Raw genomic sequence first — 14,986 nt, forward strand, 5'->3', positions numbered from 1 at the left:
AGCCAGTGTGTTCACGGGAATACATGGTAGCCAGTGTGTTCACAGGAATACATGGCAGCCAGTGTGTTCACGGGAATACATGGTAGCCAGTGTGTTCACAGGAATACATGGCAGCCAGTGTGTTCACAGGAATACATGGTAGCCAGTGTGTTCACAGGAATACATGGCAGCCAGTGTGTTCACAGGAATACATGGTAGCCAGTGTGTTCACAGGAATACATGGTAGCCAGTGTGTTCACAGGAATACATGGCAGCCAGTGTGTTCACGGGAATACATGGCAGCCAGTGTGTTCACAGGAATACATGGCAGCCAGGGTGTTCACAGGAATACATGGCAGCCAGTGTGTTCACAGGAATACATGGTAGCCAGTGTGTTCACAGGAATACATGGTAGCCAGTGTGTTCACAGGAATACATGGTAGCCAGTGTGTTCACAGGAATACATGGTAGCCAGTGTGTTCACAGGAATACATGGTAGCCAGTGTGTTCACGGGAATACATGGTAGCCAGTGTGTTCACGGGAATACATGGTAGCCAGTGTGTTCACAGGAATACATGGCAGCCAGTGTGTTCACAGGAATACATGGTAGCCAGTGTGTTCACGGGAATACATGGCAGCCAGTGTGTTCACAGGAATACATGGCAGCCAGTGTGTTCACGGGAATACATGGTAGCCAGTGTGTTCACAGGAATACATGGCAGCCAGTGTGTTCACGGGAATACATGGCAGCCAGTGTGTTCACAGGAATACATGGCAGCCAGGGTGTTCACGGGAATACATGGTAGCCAGTGTGTTCACAGGAATACATGGTAGCCAGTGTGTTCACGGGAATACATGGTAGCCAGTGTGTTCACGGGAATACATGGCAGCCAGTGTGTTCACAGGAATACATGGTAGCCAGTGTGTTCACGGGAATACATGGTAGCCAGTGTGTTCACGGGAATACATGGTAGTCAGTGTGTTCACGGGAATACATGGTAGCCAGTGTGTTCACAGGAATACATGGTAGCCAGTGTGTTCACGGGAATACATGGCAGCCAGTGTGTTCACGGGAATACATGGTAGCCAGTGTGTTCACAGGAATACATGGTAGCCAGTGTGTTCACGGGAATACATGGTAGCCAGTGTGTTCACGGGAATACATGGTAGCCAGTGTGTTCACAGGAATACATGGTAGCCAGTGTGTTCACGGGAATACATGGCAGCCAGTGTGTTCACGGGAATACATGGTAGCCAGTGTGTTCACAGGAATACATGGTAGCCAGTGTGTTCACGGGAATACATGGCAGCCAGTGTGTTCACAGGAATACATGGTAGCCAGTGTGTTCACGGGAATACATGGTAGCCAGTGTGTTCACAGGAATACATGGTAGCCAGTGTGTTCACGGGAATACATGGTAGCCAGTGTGTTCACGGGAATACATGGCAGCCAGTGTGTTCACAGGAATACATGGTAGCCAGTGTGTTCACAGGAATACATGGCAGCCAGTGTGTTCACAGGAATACATGGCAGCCAGTGTGTTCACAGGAATACATGGTAGCCAGTGTGTTCACAGGAATACATGGTAGCCAGTGTGTTCACAGGAATACATGGTAGCCAGTGTGTTCACAGGAATACATGGTAGCCAGTGTGTTCACAGGAATACATGGTAGCCAGTGTGTTCACAGGAATACATGGTAGCCAGTGTGTTCACAGGAATACATGGTAGCCAGTGTGTTCACAGGAATACATGGTAGCCAGTGTGTTCACAGGAATACATGGTAGCCAGTGTGTTCACAGGAATACATGGTAGCCAGTGTGTTCACAGGAATACATGGTAGCCAGTGTGTTCACAGGAATACATGGCAGCCAGTGTGTTCACAGGAATACATGGTAGCCAGTGTGTTCACGGGAATACATGGCAGCCAGTGTGTTCACAGGAATACATGGTAGCCAGTGTGTTCACAGGAATACATGGCAGCCAGTGTGTTCACGGGAATACATGGTAGCCAGTGTGTTCACAGGAATACATGGCAGCCAGTGTGTTCACAGGAATACATGGTAGCCAGTGTGTTCACAGGAATACATGGTAGCCAGTGTGTTCACAGGAATACATGGTAGCCAGTGTGTTCACAGGAATACATGGTAGCCAGTGTGTTCACAGGAATACATGGTAGCCAGTGTGTTCACAGGAATACATGGTAGCCAGTGTGTTCACAGGAATACATGGTAGCCAGTGTGTTCACAGGAATACATGGTAGCCAGTGTGTTCACAGGAATACATGGTAGCCAGTGTGTTCACGGGAATACATGGCAGCCAGTGTGTTCACAGGAATACATGGTAGCCAGTGTGTTCACAGGAATACATGGCAGCCAGTGTGTTCACAGGAATACATGGTAGCCAGTGTGTTCACAGGAATACATGGTAGCCAGTGTGTTCACAGGAATACATGGTAGCCAGTGTGTTCACAGGAATACATGGTAGCCAGTGTGTTCACAGGAATACATGGCAGCCAGTGTGTTCACAGGAATACATGGCAGCCAGTGTGTTCACGGGAATACATGGTAGCCAGTGTGTTCACAGGAATACATGGTAGCCAGTGTGTTCACAGGAATACATGGCAGCCAGTGTGTTCACAGGAATACATGGTAGCCAGTGTGTTCACAGGAATACATGGCAGCCAGTGTGTTCACAGGAATACATGGTAGCCAGTGTGTTCACAGGAATACATGGCAGCCAGTGTGTTCACAGGAATACATGGTAGCCAGTGTGTTCACAGGAATACATGGTAGCCAGTGTGTTCACAGGAATACATGGTAGCCAGTGTGTTCACAGGAATACATGGTAGCCAGTGTGTTCACAGGAATACATGGTAGCCAGTGTGTTCACAGGAATACATGGCAGCCAGTGTGTTCACAGGAATACATGGCAGCCAGTGTGTTCACGGGAATACATGGCAGCTTCTGTGAATGTCTGTGGTACTTCCAGAATCACTTAGTTATCCAGGGTTTTTAGACACACAGTTTAGCTGAACATGTCTGCAGCCATATCCTGCAGTAGGTATTTATTAGATAATATAAAGTTTTGAGATTCTGAAACTTGAAAATCTTTATAGCTATGTAGTTCATACAGATGGATAATGGGTACCAAATGACAGGTTCTCTCCATTTGCCCTCTGGTCCTGGCTAAAAAAACAAACAAAAACAAAAACAAAAACAGGTTCTAGAGAGGCAGCTACATTCTGAGGCATCATCCAGCAACAGTCTGGAAAACGCCCTTTGGGGCCTTACTGAGGTTAGGGAAGATCTTGGTGCATATTCTGATATTTCTCCTGATGATGGTTACCAGGTGATTGCAGCCTGGACTGTCAGCAGAACAGGATCAATTGTCACCACAACCTTCACTTCTGTTCTCAGGATCTCAGGATTTCAAGGCACAGTAAAGCAACCCAGAATTATTTAGCAAACTGATGGAGAATAGCATGTATAACCACACAGGTAGTCGTGACAACAGAGTGACATCTAAGATCACCTTTCTCTGTCACATACAGCTGGGCATTGTTCAGAATTTTGCAGGGTTCCAACCTTTCTGGTTTCTCACCATGGTTTTATAGGCCTTTCCCACCTTGTGGCTGAGGGAACTGAGGCAGAAGACTGATAACAATCTCTGACATTTCCCCTGTGAAGAGTCAGGGATGTAGACAGGGAAGCTGGCCCCAGGTCCAGTTCCTCATCTATGTGCAGCTCCAGGTTGAGAACAGATTGCCTTGGCCTGGGGCATGACAGGTGACTCACTGCCTGACCACATCTCCCTGTCTTTTTTCCCTTCCATTTGTTGGTATTGCTGTCTCCAGCCACTTAGCAATTTCTGCATTAAAATAAGCAAATTACTTATCGATGATTCAGTACATGTTTAGAATAGAAAAGAAAGTGAAACACAGATAAGTCTCAAATGTTACATGTAGATCATTGCTTAGAGGTAATTACTGTTACCTATGTTTGTGTATATTTATATGTATGTGTATGTTCCTATATATAAGCAGAAATGTATATGCAGGCATTTAATATAATCTGGACCATAGCAACCATTTTCTTACAGTGTGTTCTTTTTGCCTGACATTATTCTGAAGATTATTTCTGTTAACAAATGTGTACCTAAAAAAATAGCACTTTAGTCTGATCGTTTCTTTTATGTCAGATGGTTTTATTTCATGTTTTTTTGAAAGGTGTATATGTATATATATATATATATATATATATATCTTTTCTTTCTGCTTGCAAACAACTCAGTATAACAGTGTAGGAGTTAAAACCGTTTTATTAGTGGGGCTGGAGAGAAGGCTCAGAGGTTAAGAGAACTTGCACAGGACCTGAATCCAGCATCCATGCCAGGCAGCTCATATCCAACTCTAGACACCCCCTTTTTACCCCTATGAGCACCTGTAGTCCCGTGCTCATACCCCCACACAGGCGCAGACATGTACACTTAACTTGAATCACCTTTAAACAATTTTATTAGTATAGATTTGTTTTTCAAAGTAATGGATCTCATGACATTTGTACTCCCAAATGTAAGTGGGGGGTGAAGTGTACATTCATAGCATGACCAATATCCCCAAGCACCTGTGCTACGGTCTCTGCCCAACTTCAGAACTAATGAGTCTGTAGTCCCTCAGAGCTTTTCTCAGGCTTTCCTTAGAGCCTTGTCTCCTTGTTCCCCAAAGGTGACCTGCTTCTGACATTTTTCCCACACCTTAAGATTAGCTCTGTGGTAAGTATTGTAGAGACAGTTGCCACATACTCATTCAAGCATGCCTGCTCCCCAGAGCTTTCTACAGTGAGGCCCATCCACATTGTGTAATGTGGATGGGGATATTTTCCAACGACGTAATGCTGTGTTCTAGCTGTACGTGGGACTTGTTCTCCCAGCTTCCTATGGGGCTCCAGTGTCCTTGAGGAGAACTTGAGTGCCCATCTCGTTCAGAGTCCTGTGCCATCCCTGAAGCAATGAGAGCCAGGCCACAGGGTCGGTGCATGTGCCACAGTGTCCAAGAGAGTCCAGTGTCTACCGCATCCCAGAGTATGAGTGCATTCTTACCTATCACCATTTTATGGGTAGCATAGAAGTCCATCACTTACTCATGTTGGCCCTGTCTTGTCTGTGGCTCACATATGGGCTGTGTCTCAGGCATACCTTTGTGTGTGTGTGTGTGTGTGTGTGTGTGTGTGTGTGTGTGTACACAGGTGTTCTTAGGGGTTGAGTCTGAAGATTCCTCATTATCTGGCCCTCCATAATTCACCTTTCTCCCCTTATAAAGCTGTGCCAGACTCAGCCTTATTTTGGGGAACCAGCCTACTTTTTGTATAAAGAAACACACAGTAAATACTTTGGTTTTTACCAGCCCTAAAGTCTTTGCCACAACGTTGTGTTGTTGTGACACGAAGGCAGCACCGGAAACTGTGAGAGCAGGCATGTGTCACCGTGTGTCAGCGACGAATGGCAGAATGGTTGGGCTCAGGGATCATAGGTTCTGACCCCCTAGATTCTCTTAGTGGCTTCTGGGAGTTGAGCCATAGATCTGAGATGATCCTTCTCTCCCTCTCACTGGCATGCACGGATGCACAGGCTGTCCACCTCCGCTCAGAGGTTGTAACCGCAATGATCTAATTCCAGGAAATCTGCAAATGTGAGGACAGGCAAAGCAGATCCCGAGACATGGTTAAAAAGTGGGAAGGAAAACTATGGGTACAAATCGGATGAAGCAAGGGCTGCACGTGAGTACCCGCTGGGGCACAGGGAGACCCGAGAGGAAGATGTGTGTGTGGGGTGACTTCACCGGCCTCTCAAGCAGGAAAACCTAGATGCTGGGAGCAATCAGTGTTTGGATAATTTTTTTTTTTTAAGGAGACGTTTTAGAGTTAAGAGTAGTCTAGGAGTAGATTTAGCAATAAAGATCTTTCTCTCTGAATGTTAAAAAAATATAACTTCAAAGGCTTTTACTCTCCTGTAAGTTTCTCCTTAAAATTATCAGATGGCCCCACTTAACCCCATTCAAATACAACAGGCACACAGAGCCCTGCTTCCATCAGTCAGATGGGGTGATTGTTGGAAGGTGTCTTAGTTAGGGTCTTATTGACTAATGTAAGTTTTATAAAGGACAGCAATTAATTGGGGCTGGCTTATAGGTTCAGAGGTTCAGTCCATTATCATCCAGGCAGGCATGGAGCAGGAGGAGCTGAGTTCTACATCTTCACCGGAAGGAAGCCAGGGACAGACTGAGCATCCCCAGGCAGCTAGGAGGAGGGTCCCCAAGCCCACCCTTACAGTGACACACTTCCTCCAACAAGGCCACACCTTGTAATAGTGCTACTCCCTGGGCCAAGCATATACAAATCATCACAGAAGGCTAAACTACTCTGAGAAGTCTTGGTGCAGAGTCTCATTTCATGTAGTCACTATGGGGTGGGAACTTTCTGTAGGCAATGTCACAGTACTAAGTAGGCTTTGAAAGTGTGCATCGAGAGAGAAGGAGGCACACGCCATTCTTTAGCACCTAGAAAGAGAGTCTCAGCCATGTAGGCTGGCAAAACGAACTCCAAGGGAAGACCCTCAGCCAGGCGGCCCTGGCTGAGATTGGGGTCCTACCTTTCAGTGTCCCCATTTTTTGACTTCACCCAGTCTGTCTCCCTTGTGCATCTGAGACTCAATGCCACATTAAGACATTCCCCAGAGCATTGGCTTCTATACCTAAAGATGCTTAGCTTCTTCCAGGATTTCTTGCTACTGTGCATCCATTAATATTTTGGGCATTTTGCAAATCGTGTGATCAAAATCATGCCTTAAACCTAACCTCTTTGTCTCCAACTCCTGCCTTGCCCTGCGTTTATTTTTCCTTGGTCAGCTACTGAGGCCATGGGTCATCTTGTGTCTAGATAGGACCAATGTTTAAAGAAAGAAACTGAGTTTATTTAATTTTTTATTGGTTATTTTGTTTATTTACATTTCAAATGTTATCCCCTTCCTGATTTCCCCTTTGAAACACCCCCAATCCCACCCACCCCTCACCCTGCATCTATGAGAGTCCTCCCCTAACCACCCACCCACCAACCCACTCCTGCCTCACCACCCTAACATTCCCTACACTGGGGCATCAAGCCTTCACAGGACCAGGGGCTTCCCCTTCCATCAATGCCAGACAAGGCCATCCTCTGCTACATATGTGGCTTGAGTCATGGGTCCCTCTATGTGTATTCTTTGGTTGGTGGTTTAGTCCCTGGGAGCTCTGGGTGGGGGGGGTCTGGTTGGTTGGTATTGTTGTTTTTCTTATGGGGTTGCAAACCCCTTCAGCTCCTTTAGTCCTTCCCCCAACTCCTCCATTGATGTCTCTGTGCTCAGTCAGATGGTTGGCTGCAAGCATCCACATATGTATTGGTTAGGCTCTTACAGAGCCTCTCAGGCGACATCCATATCAGGCTCCTGTCAGCAAGCACTTCTAGGCATCAGCAAGTGACCGGGTTTGGTGGCTGCATGTGGGCTGGGTCCCCAGGTGGGGCAGTCTCTGGATGGCCTTTCCTTCAGTCTCTGCTCCACTCTTTTGTCCCTATATTTCCTTTAGACAGGAGCAATTATGGGTTAAAGTTTTGTGAAGGCCTGGTGGCCCCATCCCTCAAACAGGGCCATGCCTAACCTCTGGGTAGGGTCTTTACAGGTTCTCTCTCCCCTTTGATGGATAGTTCAGCTAATGTCATCACCGTTCCACCCTGGGAGCCTCTTGCTTTTCTGGCATCTGGGACTTTCTGGTGGTTACCCCCAGTCCCCCATCCCCATTGCCACACACCTCGGTTCAATTTCCTGACCCTTTGTACATCTCGCCTGTCTCCTCCCACACCTAATCCTGCGTCTCTTTTCCCTCTCCCCCTCCTCTCTTCCTCTCAAGTCCCTCCCACCCTCAACCTCCCGTGATTATTTTGTTCCCCTTTCTAAGTAGGACTGAAGCTGTTTTGTAAGTCAGTTTTCTTTGACTCTACAGCACATGCATAAAGCACAAGGCTCTAGACTTACGTAATATAAAGAGAAATAACCATATATCCACAGTGCCATTGTTATCCTTCCATTGTCTGTGGAATTCTGAGCTTAACAGCCAAGATGGGAGGAAAGATTCGTTTTGGCTCACATTCACAGGCTTGGCCCTATGGTGAGCGGAGCATCACAGAGCAGAGTACTTATATCATGGTGCTAGGAAACAAGGAGAAAGAAAGGAACAGGTCAGGGGCCCAACATTCTACTTAAGGCCATCTACCCTATGACTCAACCTCTTCCCACTAGGCTCTGCCCCTTATGAGCTCTTTATTTCCAGTAGTGCCAAGTCTTTAGTCCATGGGCTTGAGTGGGCATTCCATTTAAACTATAGAGAATGTTTTATGGTAGAACTACATAGGAAAAAATGTCCTTCCTGAGCAATCCTAATTAATTATTAGACAATGCAATCTTAAAATAAATAATGTTTTGCACTGACAAAAATTCTTTTATTGCAGAAATTGCTTCTCTCCCTCCTAAATCTGGTGAAGTTAGCCTTCCAGAACAACGCAGTAGCCTTCCTCAACAGGTGATGTAGAATGCTTTGTACATTTTTTCCTTTCATTTAAAAATACTTGTGGTAGGTACATGTTGAAAATTCATGGTGGAAGAAGGACTCTCTTTCTTGTCTGTTTCAAGCAGACAGCTGCCAGGAATGGGTGCAGAGAGGAAATAGCTCTTGCTTTCCTATAGCAATGGCTGTAAGTCTATAGAATGTAATCTGACTGGGGAAACACTGATCTGAGCCAACAATGTCACGAGCAACATGCAACTTGTGTTTGTTCTCTTGGAGTCTCTAAGACCTGAGTTAGCTCTGCTGTCCTGGCTGCCCTTAATATGCATAATATATACCTACACTGGGACCTTGGGCCATTTGTCTCATGGAAGGATGCTGGGTGCTGGGTTTGAAAAGCAGGAGAATAAGTGTGTTTTGCTGTGCATGTAAGGTCTGTGGCCATGAGGTTGAGAGTGGGGAAGATCCTGTTGTGACTGGAGTTTGGGTGGAGAATGGAAGGAGTCCTTGGCCAGGAATATGTCTGGGACCTCATGGAAGTTGGAGCTATCACTGACAGATGGCTGAGAGACAGGGTTTGGGTACAGAGAGCAAGTGTGGACCACTTCTCAGGTCTCTGTTAGACATCATCAAGGAGACTCAGTGTGCAGCTGAATGTGCGAGTCCGTCTTGTTTGATGGACAAGACAATGATTAAACTGCCCACTGGGAGCTGTAAGAACACAGTATGTTTGCTTTCTAATACAGAGTCAGCACTGGTTGTCATGCATGTGTGAGTTGGAGCTAATAGGCAGAAGATATTTTGTATGTGAAAATTTGTCAAAACATAACCAGCAATTTTCCCTGACCCATACAAGTGAAACTCTAAGAAAAGTGCACTGCAGGGAAATCCCACGGTCCCACAAATGCTCTTCTCATCCCTTTTGGGGAAGCTGCCTCAGATCTCCAAACCACTTACTGGATGGTTTGACCTGTGCAGTGGCTGCTGTTGGCTTGGGACAGTGGCATCGAGAGTGTGTTTGTCTTTGTGGTCCCTCCCTGATTATTCTTTTTGGATGCATAGATTGACTTAAATTTCCGGGTAGCTCTGGGCTGTGTTTTTTCTCCCCATCTCTGGGATCCAGCTGCCTGCGTGCATTCTGCCAATGACACAGACCTTTCAGGCTTTAAGTGGGTAGGAGACTCTGCCGGATGCTCAGTTAGATAGCTTGGGAACTTAGGTCATTTTAGGGGAATACAGGAAGTAAGCTGAGAGGATATGGGGGGGGGACTATGGCACAAATGAAGGTGGGTCTCGGTGACAGATTGTTCCTAGTACACAATGTAGTCACTTCCTCAGGTTAAGTGGCAGGTAAACAAAGAGGTCAATTTTTCTCAATAAGGTAGATCCTGGGCTTGTACATCTTTGGATGGATCTGGAGCTTTAGAAATGGGGGGTGAGGGAGGGGAGACAAGTTTTTTTTTTTAGAATCACTAGTCTGGTGACCAAGAGGTGGCAGTTAACAGCGGGCAGGCTGTGGGGAGTGTTGTATGTTCATTCTTGGGGGGATCATGGGTTGATAAGGACAGGTGGCTGAGATGTTCTCTGCCACCCAGCTGTAAGCATGATGTGTAAGATACTCTTCTTGTTGCTTTGACAGAATGGCTAGTAAAAGCAAAGACAGAACACTGTAGCATTTCAAAGGCTGTAGCACTTCAAACATTGTAGCACTTCATAAAGGCAGGTCCTTTATCTCAGCGGAGTCTAGGCGTCTTCCGAGGGTGGTGATGACCCGTGTTTCTCAGAGCTTTTGTCTCCTGTAAGGATGCTATAGTGTGTGTACCCTCCATCTTCCAGCCCTCCTCCACCCTCCACTGATCTGTGCCCCTGGAAAGGTAGGAAAAGTGACTGAGAGTGTATCCTTGTCTTTTTACCCTCCCCTCTGAGGACTCCCGTGGCTTCAATTTGCCACAGCCCGGCATATTACTATGAGGACATTTCTGTATATGCCCTGGATCTTCTCCAGCTTGGGATGCTGGTTAGTTAGAGTTCAGGATGGTTGACCAGGATGGCTTTACTGTTTTAAGGACCCCCACTTTCACCCAGATCATAGTCTGAAGAGGTTGTAGTCTAAACTGAGCTCTGGAGCTGTAAGGCAGCCTGCAGCCAGTGTTCTTCCACATCTGGGTTTCTGGGGAACTCACTGATCCAGAGCTTGCCCATAGAGACATAGGAACATAGGGGCCCATAGCAACAGAGGCCCCTGCTTGTTGCTATAGGATAGGACTTGGAGCAGGCAAAGCTTGGTTTTGTAAGCAGCAGAGTGACTGCTGAGGCTCAGGGCTACATATAGCTCAAGAGACAGCAGCGTTTGGGGGTATTTGGAGGTTTCCTGTCATGCCCCCAGCGTCCAGTACCTCTGAAACTCAGTCTCCATCTCCAGGCTGATGAGAACTGCTACATGTGTATCTTTATCCTAGACCATGTGACATGATTCTAATCACAGCCTATATCCAGCAACTACCCTGCAGCAGGCCCACTGTTGGAAGGCTAGGAGACTCCATCTTTTGATGGAACAGCTCTCACAACTCTTTTCTGTTCCACGTCTTTTCCAGTTGAAGCCTAGAGTGCTGGTGTCCATGCTGCTATGGAGAAGTCATGTGGGGCTGGGGGTAATGCTCTTGGGTCAAACTCTTCATCGTCTTCTGAGAGTTTCAGTGCAGAGTCCTTGTAAGACTTCAGAAGGGTGAGGATTGTCACAGGGACAGAGTCTTAGGGGGCTGGAGGTGTGCCCCACAGAAAGCCAGCCATTGTGGCCAGATGCTTAAGGAGGACAGTGGCCGCTGTGGCTCACCACAGAAGATGGTAAGCTCTGTCAGTGGTGCAAGATAAAGATATAGGCTTTCAGAACTGCTTAACTCCATCGTCTAGAGCTCCTTTTGGTTCAACCCCATCTGGGGTCTTCCTAGATTATTGGACCATTAAAGATTTATTTATTTTATGTGTATGAGTGTTTTGCCCACATGCGTATATTTTGTATGTGCAGTGCCATCAGAGAGACCAGAATAGGGTGTCAGAACTCATGGAAGTGAAGTCATAGATGATTGCGAGTCACTATATAGTTGCGAGGAATAGGACTTGGGTCCTATACAAGAGCAGCACATTTTCCTAACCACCTCGGGTACGGGGGTTGTTTTAGGAATTTATGCTCCCAATTCTTGCCATATCCTGATAGAGACATGGGGGTGTGTTTGCAAATATTGGACACTCGAATTACTAAAGAATGCCAGCTGGATATGAGGTATGCATGGCACCTATAGAAACCTGCGCCTGGTACCCCGATAAATCAGTGCAGCATATCCAGGAAGCGCTTGGGGTGCTTGTGCAAGCCCTTAGGGCTCTTCCAGAGTGCCTAGACAACAGCGGGCCTAAGAACCAGTATTTTCACATGTTCTTCAGGTGACCTGCTTGGGAAAAATGTTCTTGTAGACAGGGGCAGCCTTTTTGTAAGGCAGGATCCTCTCTGAGTTCTAGGAGGGCGCCTAAGCTGGGCCTCATGTGCCCAAAGCACTGAGCTTCTTACGCATCTGGGGTGCAGTGATGGGCACCAAGCATGAGGTCTGGAGGGTCAAATACTACCCCCATCTGCAGCAGAAGTTTTTTTTTCAGTCTCCAGTGTTTTAGGTGTGCCCTAAGACACACTACATTCAACATGGCTAGAAGCATAAGATTTTAGGCTGCAGAACCTAGTTCAGGCATTAAGTGTCTAGAAAAGTTGGAAAGGAAATAGAGATTATCCAAACATTCACCTGGCCAAGCATGACCCCTCTTCAGTGCTGGTTCCTGCCATATTGTAGGGTATGCAGTTAGGGTAAGGAACATGGTCACTGGTTGCTAAGTAAGAGCTTATTATAGTGATAGACAGAGCTCAGGTGTACCATGATTGACACATCTGAGGTTGGAGCTTCCAAGGCTTTAAATCTTTGCTGCAAATCACAACCAGCTCATGGGACAAGAGAACCTTTTCTATTTTTGTCTAAAACCATGGACTTTATGAATGCCTTGTACCTAGATGAGCATGTAACACAAACGGCCATCTTTCCTTCTCTTCTGGGGCCTTCATTTGTGGTCAGTCAACTCTTCTGGTGGTTTTTTTTTTTTTAAGTAATTTTGTCTCTTTACCATTCCGTTTTCGAGGGCGCATGAATGTTTCATAACCCAGCCTGTGCCTTCCCCACTAATCCATTCCCCCCGTTGAGATAAACAGAAATAAACCTGTGATAAATTTAGAAAGCGGCAGCGTGTTTGTGCACCCCAGCAGGGTAAACAGAGGCAAACAACCGCAAAAGCCTCCAACACTCCCAGCAGAAGGCACCCTCCAGAGAGACCCCCAGCAAGATACTCCATCCACCAAGCAGGCTTCCTTTCCTTTTTGGGAGTCTGTAAATGAAAGCCCCACAGCAGCCTAGGACTGTTCCCATTCAAGATCCACAACGTTCCAGTGCCGCTGAATAATTCATCCTGCCTGGCTGCATTATTTAAGATGTTCGATACGCTCCCTGTACCCTGCAGCCTGAACTGCTACCCTCAGGGCAGGCAGGGAAAATGGGTTGCACATAATGTCTTTGCCTTTGAGACAGGGTCTCGCCGTGTGGTTCAGAGTAGTTTGAATTGATGATCCTCCTGCCTCAGTCTCCCAGGTGGTGGGCTTACAGACACATGTTAGACTTGTCCTCACGTCCTCTTAGGGTGACGTCGCTGGCCTGGTAGAGGAGCCCGGGTTGGTTTACAAGGTTTCTGAATGAGAAACCAGCATCACACAGTGCCGCAGGAGACACGGGTGGTGGACTTCAGGCCAGCGTTTCCAATTTGCTTTTGCTCTTTTAGAAGAGATGCGTGTTATTCAAAGACATCCATAATAAATATCTTACGTTTAAAAGGAAAGACACCTACCAGGTAAAGAAAGAGCTTCCATAGGGAGATTAGAAAATAAAACAAAACAAGGAATTTTTGCATCTGTAATTTAGTTTGGTAAAAGTGAGACTTGGATTCTTGGAATGAGCTTGCTCTTTGGGCTTGGAAAGCACCCAGAGTGTGTGTTGCTGAAGAAACAGAAGGAGAGGGCATGTCTCTATCTAGTGGTTCTTCCCTCTTCCCTGGTGAGTGCCTCTCAGGTGAGCATGGTGCCTGGGGCCCAGCCAGCGAACACACTGACCCTCCTGTCTTTGTTACCAGGAACTTGATAAACATCGGCCCAGCCCAGTGACTCATCCACGAGTTTCCTTTGACATCGCCAGTCCTCAGAAGATCAGAAATGTGACTATAGTGTAATAATAAAGACTTCTCATGGCTGTGCTTGGTGTACACACACCGGGTCAATATCATTCTCTTCTGTATCCTGAGACCGCATCTCAGCTTTGCCAAAGAGGCCGCATCAGAGTCACCAGAGCTGGTGTTTTATAGCAACAGGAGGAGTTGGTTTTCCTCCTTCCAAGAAGAATTTGATCTTGAGGTGTATCATGGTTTTGGTGAATTCCTTAAGGTGACCGAGTAAAACATGAGGGTCTGTCATGGTGACATTCCTCATGACTTGACACTCCTGCTAACCCAGCGAAAGGCAGATATAGATCCTGCCACGACCTTCAGAATGCTTCTGTTTTCTGAGATCGTGGTAATATGGTCTTTATGTGTGTTTCACAGCGAGGGACATCACTGAACCTTATTACAGAACCAAGAGCCTAACAACTAGCATCAACTGTGTCTTGTAAGTAACTGGCCCCTGGAGCTCAGGAATGCAACAAGAGGAGAAGCAACGCACATGTCCGGATGCTTTCCAGAAGACAGTCTTTCGCATACGCTCCCTTGTCCTTGTCACCATGGTTTTGGGTGAATTAGGTGTTGGATTCTGCCTGATGAGGGACAAAGCTCATGTTCCGCCAGCATCATGAACGAACGGGGAAGAGATATATACTATTTAATAAACAATCAAAAAGCCAAGCACCTTGTACCATCTTTTTCTACTGTATTTTTAATTTATCCTTTGAGAATTCCATAGGTGGACACAATGTACTTCTGTCCATTCTGTGATGTTAAAACCTCCTCCAACACCTCCCAGATCTCCCAACACCCCCATTCCAACTTCATGCCCTCTTCGTTTTCAATCAGTTTGGCTGTATATGGATGGGTGTGGGCTGTCCACCAGAACATGGGCAACTAACCAGGGCTTACACTTCCAAATTCTAGTCCATCGCTGAATGAAGCCAAGACAGGAACTCAAGCAGGGCAGGAACTTGGAAGCAGTAGCTGACACAGAGGCCCTGGTTGGGTACTACTTACTGCCTTGCTTCTCACGGTTTGATTAGCCAGCTTTCTTATAGAACCCAAGGCTACCAGCCCAGGGATGGAATGGGCTGGTCTCTCTCCCATCAATCACTA

General features: G+C 46.6%; 1 protein-coding gene across 6 annotated transcripts in view; it reads left to right on the top strand.

Annotated features, from left to right (window-relative positions):
• Nucleotides 1-14,548, top strand: part of Igsf5 (immunoglobulin superfamily, member 5) — a 42,883-nt gene extending 28,335 nt beyond the window's left edge. For all 6 annotated transcript variants that reach the window (XM_006248156.5, XM_039088368.2, XM_006248155.5 and 3 more), the window contains 3 exons: nucleotides 5,656-5,756; nucleotides 8,517-8,587; nucleotides 13,787-14,548. In XM_006248156.5, coding sequence (XP_006248218.1) covers nucleotides 5,656-5,756; nucleotides 8,517-8,587; nucleotides 13,787-13,882 — 268 coding nt within the window. In that variant the 3' untranslated portion in view covers nucleotides 13,883-14,548. The remainder of the gene's footprint in view (nucleotides 1-5,655; nucleotides 5,757-8,516; nucleotides 8,588-13,786) is intronic.
• Nucleotides 14,549-14,986: the final 438 nt, after the last annotated feature.

This window comes from Rattus norvegicus, chromosome 11 (genome assembly GCF_036323735.1).
Source record: "Rattus norvegicus strain BN/NHsdMcwi chromosome 11, GRCr8, whole genome shotgun sequence".
Classification (NCBI taxonomy): Eukaryota; Metazoa; Chordata; class Mammalia; order Rodentia; family Muridae; genus Rattus; species Rattus norvegicus.